The sequence below is a fragment of the Heterodontus francisci genome, chromosome 1 (assembly GCF_036365525.1).
Source record: "Heterodontus francisci isolate sHetFra1 chromosome 1, sHetFra1.hap1, whole genome shotgun sequence".
Classification (NCBI taxonomy): Eukaryota; Metazoa; Chordata; class Chondrichthyes; order Heterodontiformes; family Heterodontidae; genus Heterodontus; species Heterodontus francisci.
Window position 1 is genome coordinate 3,167,090 of NC_090371.1, and position 13,080 is coordinate 3,180,169.

General features: G+C 46.5%; 1 protein-coding gene across 1 annotated transcript in view; it reads left to right on the plus strand.

Moving 5' to 3' along the window:
* Nucleotides 1-13,080, plus strand: part of LOC137373719 (disintegrin and metalloproteinase domain-containing protein 19-like) — a 259,745-nt gene that overhangs the window by 186,994 nt on the left and 59,671 nt on the right. Inside the window, exons 12-14 of the mRNA XM_068038956.1 lie at nucleotides 1,992-2,081; nucleotides 2,554-2,749; nucleotides 8,288-8,396. Of these exons, the coding sequence (XP_067895057.1) occupies nucleotides 1,992-2,081; nucleotides 2,554-2,749; nucleotides 8,288-8,396 (395 nt within the window). The remainder of the gene's footprint in view (nucleotides 1-1,991; nucleotides 2,082-2,553; nucleotides 2,750-8,287; nucleotides 8,397-13,080) is intronic.

Sequence of the window (13,080 nt, forward strand, 5' to 3'; positions counted from 1 at the left end):
GCTTCAACTTCTTTAGTAAACCACGGCTCCCTCGCTCGACAACTTCCTCCCTGCCTCACAGGTACATACTTATCAAGGACACGCATTAGCTGCTCCTTGAATAAGCTCCACATTTCGATTGTGCCCGTCCCCTGCAGTTTCCTTCCCCATCCTACACATCCTAAATCTTGCCTAATCGCGTCATAATTTCCTTTCCCCCAGCTATAATTCTTGCCCTGCGGTATATACCTGTCCCTGCCCATCGCTAAGGTAAACCTAACCGAATTGTGATCACTATCACCAAAGTGCTCACCTACATCTAAATCTAACACCTGGCCGGGTTCATTACACAGTACCAAATCCAATGTGGCATCGCCCCTGGTTGGCCTGTCTACATACTGTGTCAGAAAACCCTCCTGCACACACTGGACAAAAACTGACCCATCTAAAGTACTCGAACTATAGTATTTCCAGTCAATATTTGGAAAGTTAAAGTCCCCCATAACCACTACCCTGTTACTCTCACCCCTGTCGAGAATCATCTTCGCTATCCTTTCCTCTACATCTCTGGAACTATTTGGAGGTCTATAAAAGACTCCCAACAGGGTAACCTCACCTCTCCTGTTTCTAACCTCGGCCCATACTACCTCAGTAGACGAGTCCTCAAACGTCCTTTCTGCCGCTGTAATACTCTCCTTGATTAACAATGCCACACCCCCCCTCTTTTACCATCTTCTCTGTTCTTACTGAAACATCTAAATCCCGGAACCTGCAACATCCATTCCTGTCCCTGCTCTACCCATGTCTCTGAAATGGCCACAACATCAGGATCCCAGGTACCAACCCATGCTGCAAGCTCACCCACCTTATTCCGGATGCTCCTGGCGTTGAAGTAGACACACTTTAAACCAGGTTCTTGCTTGCCAGTGCCCTCTTGCGTCCTTGTAACCATATCCCTGACCTCACTACTCTCAACAGCCTGTACACTGGAACTACAATTTAGGTTCCCATTCCCCTGCTGAATTAGTTTAAACCCCCCCGAAGAGCACTAGCAAATCTCCCCCCCAGGATATTGGTACCCCTCTGGTTCAGGTGAAGACCATCCTGTTTGTAGAGGTCCCACCTACCCCAGAAAGAGCCCCAATTATCCAGAAAACCAAAAACATGATTGGCCGAAGGGCTCGTTTCTGTGCTGTATAACTCTATGACTCTTTGAGAGGTTTAGGGAGGGTATTCCAGAGCTTGGGACCAAGGCAACTGAAGTCGAGGCCACCAATGGTGGAGCGATTAAAATCAGGGATGCACAAGAGGCCAGAAGTGGAGGAGAGCAGATATCTTAGAGGGTTGTGGACTGGAGGAGATTGGAGAGATAGGGAGGAATAAGGCCATGGAGGGGTTTGAAAACAAGGATGAGAATTTTAAAATCAAGACATTGCTTGACCAGGAGCCAATGTAGGTCAACGAGCACAGGGTGACAGGGGAACGGGACTTGGTACGCGTTCAGACATAGGCAGTATGAGTTTTGTATGATCTCTCGTTTACGGAAAGTAGAATGTAGGAGATCGGCCAGGAGTGCATTGGAATAGTCAAGTCTAGAGGTAACGAAGGCATGAATGAGGGTTTCAGCAGCAGATGAGCTGAGACAGGGTGAAATTGGGTGATGTTACAGAGGTGGAAATAGTCAGTCTTAGTGATGGTTGGAAGCTCATCTCGGGGTTAAATTAGACAGCAAGATTGCAGTCAGTCTAGTTTAGTGTGAGATAGTTCTCAAGTAAAGGGATTACGTTGGTAGCTAGAGAGCGGAGTATGTGACAGGGACCAAAGACAATGAGTTCATTTTTCCCAATATTAGATTGGAGGAAATTTCTGCTCCTGTAATCGTGGGGAGGTTGAGTGAGGTGGAGAGATAGGAACTGTGTGTGCTGCAGGATAATGGTTTGGTGTAATGTGATCTACACAGTGTGATATATAGTGAACTGTATACAGTGATGTGTGTTGATTGTGTATTGCAGGAGTGTGTGAATCCATGTTGTAACGCCAATAATTGCACATTGAAAGCGGGAGCTCAGTGTGCTCACGGAGTTTGCTGCAAGAACTGTAAGGTAGGAGAATCAGTTATTTGCCATCAAAACTGCCCAATCCACAGGAGGGAAGGTGCAGAGATACTGGGAATGGTGGGTGAGGATGGGAACAGGATCTGCTCAGCACCAGTGTGCGAGTCGAAGAGACACTGACCCACCCTGATTGTGGCTCCGATCGGGACTCTGTGTTCCTGATTTGATCGGGCCTGAGCCATCCCGAACCAAACAGGGTTGAGCCATCCCGATCCGATCCGATCCGGATGGCGAAATCCTGGCAGCAGATCTGATCCCAAACGTGTGATCCTGATCCGATCCGATCTGGACTCTGTGATCCTGATCTGATCTGCACTGTGTGATCCCAATAGCAGTTGCAGCCCAGGCTTTACCTTGCACTATTTACTGACATGTGAATTTCAATCTATTACAGTGTGCTGGTTTTATATGTGACTATTAATGGGGATGCAAGATCATGTGTTCGGTCATTTATCCACAGTTAAGGCCAGCCGGGACAGTGTGTCGCAATGCTGCTGGATCATGTGACCTTCCAGAATACTGCACGGGAGCCTCTCCATACTGTCCCTTTAATGTTTATCGTCTCGATGGTTTGAGCTGTGATAATGGTCGTGCATACTGTTACACTGGAATGTGTCTGTCTCACCAACAGCAGTGTGAGCAGCTCTGGGGATCAGGTAACAAACTGGCCATATTGCAATGCAGTAAATTACAGCATAGTATCTCTGTGTAGGACAGTATTACAGGACAGTGTCTCAGTGTGGATCAGTATTACAGGACAGTGTCTCAGTGTGGATCAGTATTACAGGACAGTGTCTCAGTGTGGGTCAGTATTACAGGACAGTGTCTCAGTGTGGATCAGTATTACAGGACAGTATCTCAGTGTGGGTCAGTATTACAGGACAGTGTCTCAGTGTGGATCAGTATTACAGGACAGTATCTCAGTGTGGGTCAGTATTACAGGACAGTGTCTCAGTGTGGGTCAGTATTACAGGACAGTGTCTCAGTGTGGATCAGTATTACAGGACAGTGTCTCAGTGTGGATCAGTATTACAGGACAGTGTCTCAGTGTGGGTCAGTATTACAGGACAGTATCTCAGTGTGGGTCAGTATTACAGGACAGTGTCTCAGTGTGGATCAGTATTACAGGACAGTGTCTCAGTGTGGATCAGTATTACAGGACAGTGTCTCAGTGTGGATCAGTATTACAGGACAGTGTCTCAGTGTGGATCAGTATTCCAGGACAGTGTCTCAGTGTGGGTCAGTATTACAGGACAGTGTCTCAGTGTGGATCAGTATTACAGGACAGTGTCTCAGTGTGGATCAGTATTACAGGACAGTGTCTCAGTGTGGGTCAGTATTACATGACAGTGTCTCAGTGTGGGTCAGTATTACATGACAGTGTCTCAGTGTGGATCAGTATTACAGGACAGTGTCTCAGTGTGGATCAGTATTACAGGACAGTGTCTCTGTGTGGGTCAGTATTACAGGACAGTATCTCTGTGTGGGTCAGTATTACAGGACAGTGTCTCAGTGTGGGTCAGTATTACAGGACAGTATCTCAGTGTGGGTCAGTATTACAGGACAGTATCTCAGTGTGGTTCAGTATTACAGGACAGTATCTCAGTGTGGGTCAGTATTGCAGGACAGTATCTCAGTGTGGGTCAGTATTACAGGACAGTATCTCAGTGTGGGTCAGTATTGCAGGACAGTGTCTCAGTGTGGGTCAGTATTACAGGACAGTATCTCAGTGTGGGTCAGTATTACAGGACAGTATCTCAGTGTGGGTCAGTATTACAGGACAGTATCTCAGTGTGGGTCAGTATTGCAGGACAGTATCTCAGTGTGTGTCAGTATTACAGGACAGTATCTCAGTGTGGGTCAGTATTACAGGACAGTGTCTCAGTGTGGGTCAGTATTACAGGACAGTATCTCAGTGTTGGTCAGTATTACAGGACAGTATCTCAGTGTGGGACAGTATTACAGGACAGTATCTCAGTGTTGGTCAGTATTACAGGACAGTATCTCAGTGTGGGTCAGATTGCAGGACAGTATCTCGATGTGGGTCAGTATTACAGGACAGTATCTCAGTGTGGGTCAGTATTACAGGACATTATCTCAGTGTGGGTCAGTATTACAGGACAGTATCTCGATGTGGGTCAGTATTACAGGACAGTATCTCAGTGTGGGCCAATATTGCAGGACAGTGTCTCAGTGTGGGTCAGTATTACAGGACAATATCTCGATGTGGGTCAGTATTACAGGACAGTATCTCAGTGTGGGTCAGTATTACAGGACAGTATCTCGATGTGGGTCAGTATTGCAGGACAGTATCTCGGTGTGGGTCAGTATTACAGGACAGTATCTCAGTGTGGGTCGGTATTGCAGGACAGTATCTCAGTGTGGGTCAGTATTGCATGACAGTGTCTCAGTGTGGGTCAGTATTGCAGGACAGTGTCTCAGTGTGGGTCAGTATTACAGGACAGTATCTTGATGTGGATCAGTATTGCAGGACAGTATCTCAGTGTGTGTCAGTATTGCAGGACAGTATCTCGGTGTGGGTCAGTATTACAGGACAGTATCTCAGTGTGGGTCAGTATTACAGGACAGTATCTCAGTGTGGGTCTGTATTACAGGACAGTGTCTCAGTGTGTGTCAGTATTACAGGACAGTATCTCGATGTGGGTCAGTATTACAGGACAGTATCAGTGTGGGTCAGTATTACAGGACAGTATCTCAGTTTTGGTCAGTATTGCAGGACAGTGTCTCAGTGTGGGTCTGTATTACAGGACAGTGTCTCAGTGTGGGTCAGTATTACAGGACAGTATTTCAGTGTGGGTCAGTATTGCAGGACAGTGTCTCAGTGTGGGTCAGTATTACAGGACAGTGTCTCAGTGTGGGTCAGTATTACAGGACAGTATCTCAGTGTGGGTCAGTATTACAGGACAGTATGGTGCAGGAGGGAGGGTTTTGGTTTCCTGGATAACTGGGGCTCTTTCTGGGGTAGGTGGGACCTCTACAAACAGGATGGTCTTCACCTGAACCAGAGGGGTACCAATATCCTGGGGGGGAGATTTGCTAGTGCTCTTCGAGGGGGTTTAAACTAATTCAGCAGGGGGATGGGAACCTAAATTGTAGTTCCAGTGTACAGGATGTTGAGAGTAGTGAGGTCAGGGATAAGGTTACAAGGACGCAAGAGGGCACTGGCAAGCAAGAACCTGGTTTAAAGTGTGTCTACTTCAACGCCAGGAGCATCCGGAATAAGGTGGGTGAGCTTGCAGCATGGGTTGGTACCTGGGATCTCGATGTAGTGGCCATTTCGGAGACATGGGTAGAGCAGGGGCAGGAATGGATGTTGCAGGTTCCGGGATTTAGATGTTTCAGTAAGAACAGAGAAGATGGTAAAAGAGGTGGGGTGTGGCATTGTTAATCAAGGAGAGTATTACAGCGACAGAAAGGACGTTTGAGGACTCGTCTACTGAGGTAGTATGGGCCAAGGTTAGAAACAGGAGAGGTGAGGTCACCCTGTTGGGAGTCTTTTATAAACCTCCAAATAGTTCTAGAGATGTAGAGGAAAGGATAGCGAAGATGATTCTCGACAGGAGCGAGAGTAACAGGGTAGTTGTTATGGGGGACTTTAACTTTCCAAATATTGACTGGAAATACTATAGTTCGAGTACTTTAGATGGGTCAGTTTTTGTCCAGTGTGTGCAGGAGGGTTTTCTGACACAGTATGTAGACAGGCCAACCAGGGGCGATGCCACATTGGATTTGGTACTGGGAGATGAACCCGGCCAGCTGTTAGATTTAGATGTAGGTGAGCACTTTGGTGATAGTGATCACAATTCGGTTAGGTTTACCTTAGCGATGGGCAGGGACAGGTATATACCGCATGGCAAGAATTATAGCTGGGGGAAAGGAAATTATGATGCGATTAGGCAAGATTTAGGATGCGTAGGATGGGGAAGGAAACTGCAGGGGATGGGAACAATTGAAATGTGGAGCTTATGCAAGGAGCAGCTACTGCGTGTCCTTGATAAGTATGTACCTGTCAGGCAGGGAGAAAGTTGTCGAGCGAGGGAGCCGTGGTTTACTAAAGAAGTTGAAGCGCTTGTCAAGAGGAAGAAGAAGGCTTATGTTAGGATGAGACGTGAAGGCTCAGTTAGGGCGCTTGAGAGTTGCAAGCTAGCCAGGAAGGATCTAAAGGGAGAGCTAAGAAGAGCAAGGAGAGGACACGAGAAGTCATTGGCGGATAGAATCAAGGAAAACCCTAAGGCTTTCTATAGGTATATCAGGAATAAAAGAATGACTAGAGTTAGATTAGGGCCAATCAAGGATAGTAGTGGGAAGTTGTGTGTGGAATCAGAGGAGATAGGAGAAGCGTTAAATGAATATTTTTCGTCAGTATTTACAGTAGAGAAAGAAAATGTTGTCGAGGAGAATACTGAGATTCAGACTACTAGGCTAGATGGGATTGAGGTTCACAAGGAGGAGGTGTTATCAATTTTGGAAAGTGTGAAAATAGATAAGTCCCCTGGGCCAGATGGGATTTATCCTAGGATTCTCTGGGAAGCTAGGGAGGAGATTGCAGAGCCTTTGTCCTTGATCTTTATGTCGTCATTGTCGACAGGAATAGTGCCGGAAGACTGGAGGATAGCAAATGTTGTCCCCTTGTTCAAGAAGGGGAGTAGAGACAGCCCTGGTAATTATAGACCTGTGAGCCTTACTTCGGTTGTGGGTAAAATGTTGGAAAAGGTTATAAGAGACAGGATTTATAATCATCTTGAAAAGAATAAGTTCATTAGCGATAGTCAGCACGGTTTTGTGACGGGTAGGTCGTGCCTCACAAACCTTATTGAGTTTTTCGAGAAGGTGACCAAACAGGTGGATGAGGGTAAAGCAGTGGATGTGGTGTATATGGATTTCAGTAAGGCGTTTAATAAGGTTCCCCATGGTAGGCTATTGCAGAAAATACGGAAGTATGGGGTTGAAGGTGATTTAGAGCTTTGGATCAGAAATTGGCTAGCTGAAAGAAGACAGAGGGTGGTGGTTGATGGCAAATGTTCATCCTGGAGTTTAGTTACTAGTGGTGTACCGCAAGGATCTGTTTTGGGGCCACTGCTGTTTGTCATTTTTATAAATGACCTGGAAGAGGGTGTAGAAGGGTGGGTTAGTAAATTTGAAGATGACACTAAGGTCGGTGGAGTTGTGGATAGTGCCGAAGGATGTTGTAGGGTACAGAGGGACATAGATAGGCTGCAGAGCTGGGCTGAGAGATGGCAAATGGAGTTTAATGCGGAAAAGTGCGAGGTGATTCACTTTGGAAGGAGTAACAGCAATGCAGAGTACTGGGCTAATGGGAAGATTCTTGGTAGTGTAGATGAACAGAGAGATCTTGGTGTCCAGGTACATAAATCCCTGAAAGTTGCTACCCAGGTTAATAGGGCTGTTAAGAAGGCATATGGTGTGTTAGCTTTTATTAGTAGGGGGATCGAGTTTCGGAGCCACGAGGTCATGCTGCAGCTGTACAAAACTCTGGTGAGACCGCACCTGGAGTATTGCGTGCAGTTCTTGTCACCGCATTATAGGAAGGATGTGGAAGCTTTGGAAAGGGTGCAGAGGAGATTTACTAGGATGTTGCCTGGTATGGAGGGAAGGTCTTACGAGGAAAGGCTGAGGGACTTGAGGTTGTTTTCGTTGGAGAGAAGGAGGAGGAGAGGTGACTTAATAGAGACATATAAGATAATCAGAGGGTTAGATAGGGTGGATAGTGAGAGTCTTTTTCCTCGGATGAGGATGGCAAACACGAGGGGACATAGCTTTAAGTTGAGGGGTGATAGATATAGGACAGATGTCAGAGGTAGTTTCTTTATGCAGAGAGTAGTTGGGGCGTGGAACGCCCTGCCTGCAACAGTAGTAGACTCGCCAACTTTAAGGGCATTTAAGTGGTCATTGGATAGACATATGGATGAAAATGGAATAGTGTAGGTCAGATGGTTTCACAGGTCGGCGCAACATCGAGGGCCGAAGGGCCTGTACTGCGCTGTAATGTTCTAATTCTAATGTATCTCGATGTGGGACTGTATTAGACTGACTGAGGGAGGGAGTGAGCGCCTTGTTAAGTGAGTTTGCCCTGATTTTTGTTTCTTTAGCCTGACTTCACTAATACCTGTTTACAGTGAGAACATTTTGTGTTATTATTTTCCACACTCCAGGTGCCAGAGCTGCTCCCACAGCTTGTTTTGAAGATGTGAATGCTGCTGGGAATGATTATGGGAATTGTGGGAAGAATAGTGAAGGAACCTTTCTGAAATGTGAAAGCAGGTGAGTGTAAGTGGGAGTAATCACTGGGCATAATGAAGGAGAACATCACAAAGAGGAGCAGGAGTGGATCAATCAGACCCCCAAGCCTGCTCCACCATTCAATATGATCATGGCTGTCTTGGGATTCAACTCCACTTTGCCGCTCACTCGCCAATATCCCTTGATTTCTTGAGAGATGAAAAATCCGACTATTTCAGCCTTATATATATTCAATGACTGAGCATCCACAACCCTCTGGGGTAGAGAATTCCAAAGATTCACAACCCTTTGGGTGAAGTAATCTCTCCTCATCTCAGTCCTGAATGATCGGCCACTTAACCGGAGACTGTGCCCCGTGTTCTTGATTCCCCGACCAGCAGAAATAATCTCTGTGTCTACCCTATCCAGCCCCTTCTGAATCTTCTATCTTTCAATAAGATCATCCCTCATTCTTCTAAACTCCGGAGAATATCAGCCCAATTTACGCAGCCTCTCATCAAAGGAAAACCCTCTCATCCCAGGGACCAATCTGGTAAATCTCCACTGCACTGTAACAGGCCCTTCGGCCCACCAAGTCCGTGCCAACCAACAACCACCCAATTATACTAATCCTACATTAATCCCATATTCCCTACCACATCCCACCATTCTCCTACCTACACTCGGGGCAATTTACAATGGCCAATTTACCTGTCAAAAAAAAATCAGAGCACCCAGTGGAAACCTACGCGGCCACAGGGAGAACTTGCAAACTCCACACAGGCAGTACCCAGAATCGAACCCGGGTCGCTGGAGCTGTGAGGCTGCAGTGCTAACCACTGCGCCACTGTGCCGCCCAAATATCCTTCCTTAAATGTGGAGACCAAAACTGCACACACTATTCCAGGCGCGGTCTCACCAAAACCCTGGACAATTATAACAAGAGTTCTTTATTCCTGAACTCCAATCCCCTTGTAATAAAGGCCAACATACCATTAGCCTTCCTAATTGCTTGTTGCGCCTGCATGTTAACTTTGTATTCCTTGTACAAGCACATCCAAGTCTCTTTAAACATTGGCAAGTTTCACACCTTTTAAAAAATATTCTGCTTTTCTATTTTTATGACCAAAGTGAACAACTTCACACTTCCCTACATTATACTCCATTTGCCATCTTGTTGCCCACTCACTTACCCTGTCTATATCTCTTTGTAGCCTCTCTATATCCTCCCCACAGCTTACCTTTCCACTGAGCTTTGTATCATCAGTAAACTTAGATACATTACTCTCTGTCTCTTCATCCAAGTCATTAATATAGAGTGTAAATAGCTGAGACCCCAGCACTGATCCTTGTGACACCCCACTATTTACTGCCTGCCAATTTGAAAATGCTCCATTTATGCCCACTTGTTGCTTCCTGTCTGTTAACCAATCATCTATCCACACTAATATATTACCCCCAACTCCATGAGCCCTTATCTTGTGTATTAATCTTTTGTGTGGCTCTTTATCGAATGCCTTTTGGAAATCTAGGTATACTACATCTTTCAAAATTCTATAAATTCCGCAATGGTTCCTGCAGATTGAAAAGTAGTAAATGTAACCCCACTGTTTAAGAAAGGAGGGAGAGAGAAAATGGGGAACGATAGACCAGTTAGCCTGATGTCAGTAGTAGGGAAAATACTAGAATCTATTATAAAGGACATGATAACTGGACACTTAGAAAGTAAAAGTAGGGTCGGGCAGAGTCAACATGTATTTATGAAGGGAAATCATGTTTGACAAAGTTGTTAGAGTTTTTTGAGGATGTTACTAGCAGAATGGATAAGGGGGAACCAGTGGATGTGTGGAGAGTTTGGTAAGGTAAGGTTTTCCTTTTTTTTAAATCTCTGTTGTCAATTTAGAGCAGAGGGGATGGAAGCTCGGGCAGTTGCATGCTCCTCTTGCAGGATGTGGGAGGTGAGGGTCACCACTTGTGTCCCTGCTGACTTCACCTGTGAGAAGTGCACCCAACTCCAGCTCCTCGCAGACCGCGTGAGGGAACTGGAGCTGGATGAACTTTGGATCATTCAGGATGCTGAGGGGGTGATAGAGAGCAGTTATAGGGAAGTAGTGACACCTAAGTTACAGGATAAAGGTAGCTGGGTGACCATCAGGGGAGGGAAAGGGAATAGGCGCACAGTGCAGGGATCCCCTGTGGCCGTTCCTCTCAATAATACGTATACCGTTTTGGATACGGTTGGGGGGGACGACCTACCAGAGGAATGCCACAGTGGCCAGGTCTCTGGCACTGAGCCTGGCTCAGTGGCTCAGAAGGGAAGGGGGGAGAATAGGAGAGCGATAGTGATCGGAGATTCAATGGTTAGATGAACAGACAGGAGATTCTGTGGTCGCTAACGAGACTCCCGGATGGTATGTTGCCTCCCGGGTGCCAGGGTCAGGGATGTCTCGGATCGAGTCCACAGGATTCTTAAGGGGGAGGGGGAGCAGCCAGAAGTCGTGGTACATATCGGTACCAATGACATAGCTAGGAAAAGGGATGAGGACCTGAAAAGCGAATATAGGGAGTTAGGTTGGAAGCTGAAAGGCAGGACGAGCAGAGTAGTAATCTCAGGATTGTTACCGGTGCCACGTGCTAGTGAGGCTAGAAACAGGGAACGAGTGCAGCTGAACACGTGGCTACAGAACTGGTGTCGGAGGGAGGGCTTCAGATATGTAGATCATTGGGATACCTTCTGGGGAAGGTGGGACCTGTACAAGAAGGACGGGTTGCATCTGAACTGGAGGGGTACCAATATCCTGGGCGGGAGGTTTGCTAGAGCTCTTCGGGAGGGTTTAAACTAGTTTGGCAGGGGGATGGGAACCGGAGCTACGGATCAGTGGATGGGGTAGCTGTTGAACAGGAAGATACAGAGTGCAGAGAGTCTGTGAGGAAGGTTAGACAGTTGACAGGGCAAAGTTTCAGCCAGTATGATGGGTTGAAGTGTGTCTATTTTAACGCAAAAAGTGTCAGGAATAAGGGTGATGAACTTAGAGCATGGATCAGTACTTGGAGCCACGATGTTGTGGCCATTACGGAGACGTGGATATCACAGGGGCAGGAACGGATAGAACATAGAACATTACAGCGCAGTACAGGCCCTTCGGCCCTCGATGTTGCGCCGACCTGTGAAACCATCTGACCTACACTATTCCATTTTCATCCATATGTCTATCCAATGACCACTTAAATGCCCTTAAAGTTGGCGAATCTACTACTGTTGCAGGCAGGGCGTTCCACGGCCCTACTACTCTCTGAGTAAAGAAACTACCTCTCACATCTGTCCTATATCTATCACCCCTCAACTTAAAGCTATGTCCCCTCGTGTTTGCCATCACCATCCGAGGAAAAAGACTCTCACTATCCACCCTGTCCAACCCTCTGATTATCTTATATGTCTCTATTAAGTCACCTCTTCTCCTCCTTCTCTCTAACGAAAACAACCTCAAGTCCCTCAGCCTTTCCTCGTAAGACCTTCCCTCCATACCAGGCAACATCCTAGTAAATCTCCTCCGCTCCTTTTCCAAAGCTTCCACATCCTTCCTATAATGCGGTGACCAGAACTGCACGCAATACTCCAGGTGCGGCCGCACCAGAGTTCTGTACAGCTGCAGCATGACCTCGTGGCTCCTAAACTCGATCCCCCTACTAATAAAAGCTAACACACCATATGCCTTCTTAACAGCTCTATTAACCTGGGTGGCAACTTTCAGGGATTTATGTACCTGGACACCAAGATCTCTCTGTTCATCTACACTACCAAGAATCTTCCCATTAGCCCAGTACTCTGCATTCCTGTTACTCCTTCCGAAGTGAATCACCTCACACTTTTCCGCATTAAACTCCATTTGCCATCTCTCAGCCCAGCTCTGCAGCCTATCTATGTCCCTCTGTAACCTACAACATCCTTCGACACTATCCACAACTCCACCGACCTTCGTGTCATCCGCAAATTTACTAACCCACCCTTCTACACCCTCATCCAGGTCATTTATAAAAATGACAAACAGCAGTGGCCCCAAAACAGATCCTTGCGGTACACCACTAGAAACTAAACTCCAGGATGAACATTTACCATCAACCACCACCCTCTGTCTTCTTTCAGCTAGCCAATTTCTGATCCAAAGCTCTAAATCACCTTCAATCCCATACTTCCGTATTTTCTGCAATAGCCTACCGTGGGGAACTTTATCAAACGCCTTACTGAAATCCATATACACCACATCCACGGCTTTACCCTCATCCACCTGTTTGGTCACCTTCTCGAAAAACTCAATAAGGTTTGTGAGGCACGACCTACCCGTCACAAAACCGTGCTGACTATCGCTAATGTACTTATTCTTTTCAAGATGATTATAAATCCTGTCTCTTATAACCTATTCCAACATTTTACCCACAACCGAAGTAAGGCTCACAGGTCTATAATTACCAGGGCTGTCTCTCCTCCCCTTCTTGAACAAGGGGACAACATTTGCTATCCTCCAGTCTTCCGGCACTATTCCTGTCGACAATGACGACATAAAAATCAAGGACAAAGGCTCTGCAATCTCCTCCCTGGCTTCCCAGAGAATCCTCGGATAAATCCCATCTGGCCCAGGGGACTTATCTATTTTCACGCTTTCCAAAATTGCTAACACCTCCTCCTTGTGAACCTCAATCCCATCTAGCCTAGTAGTCTGTATCTCAG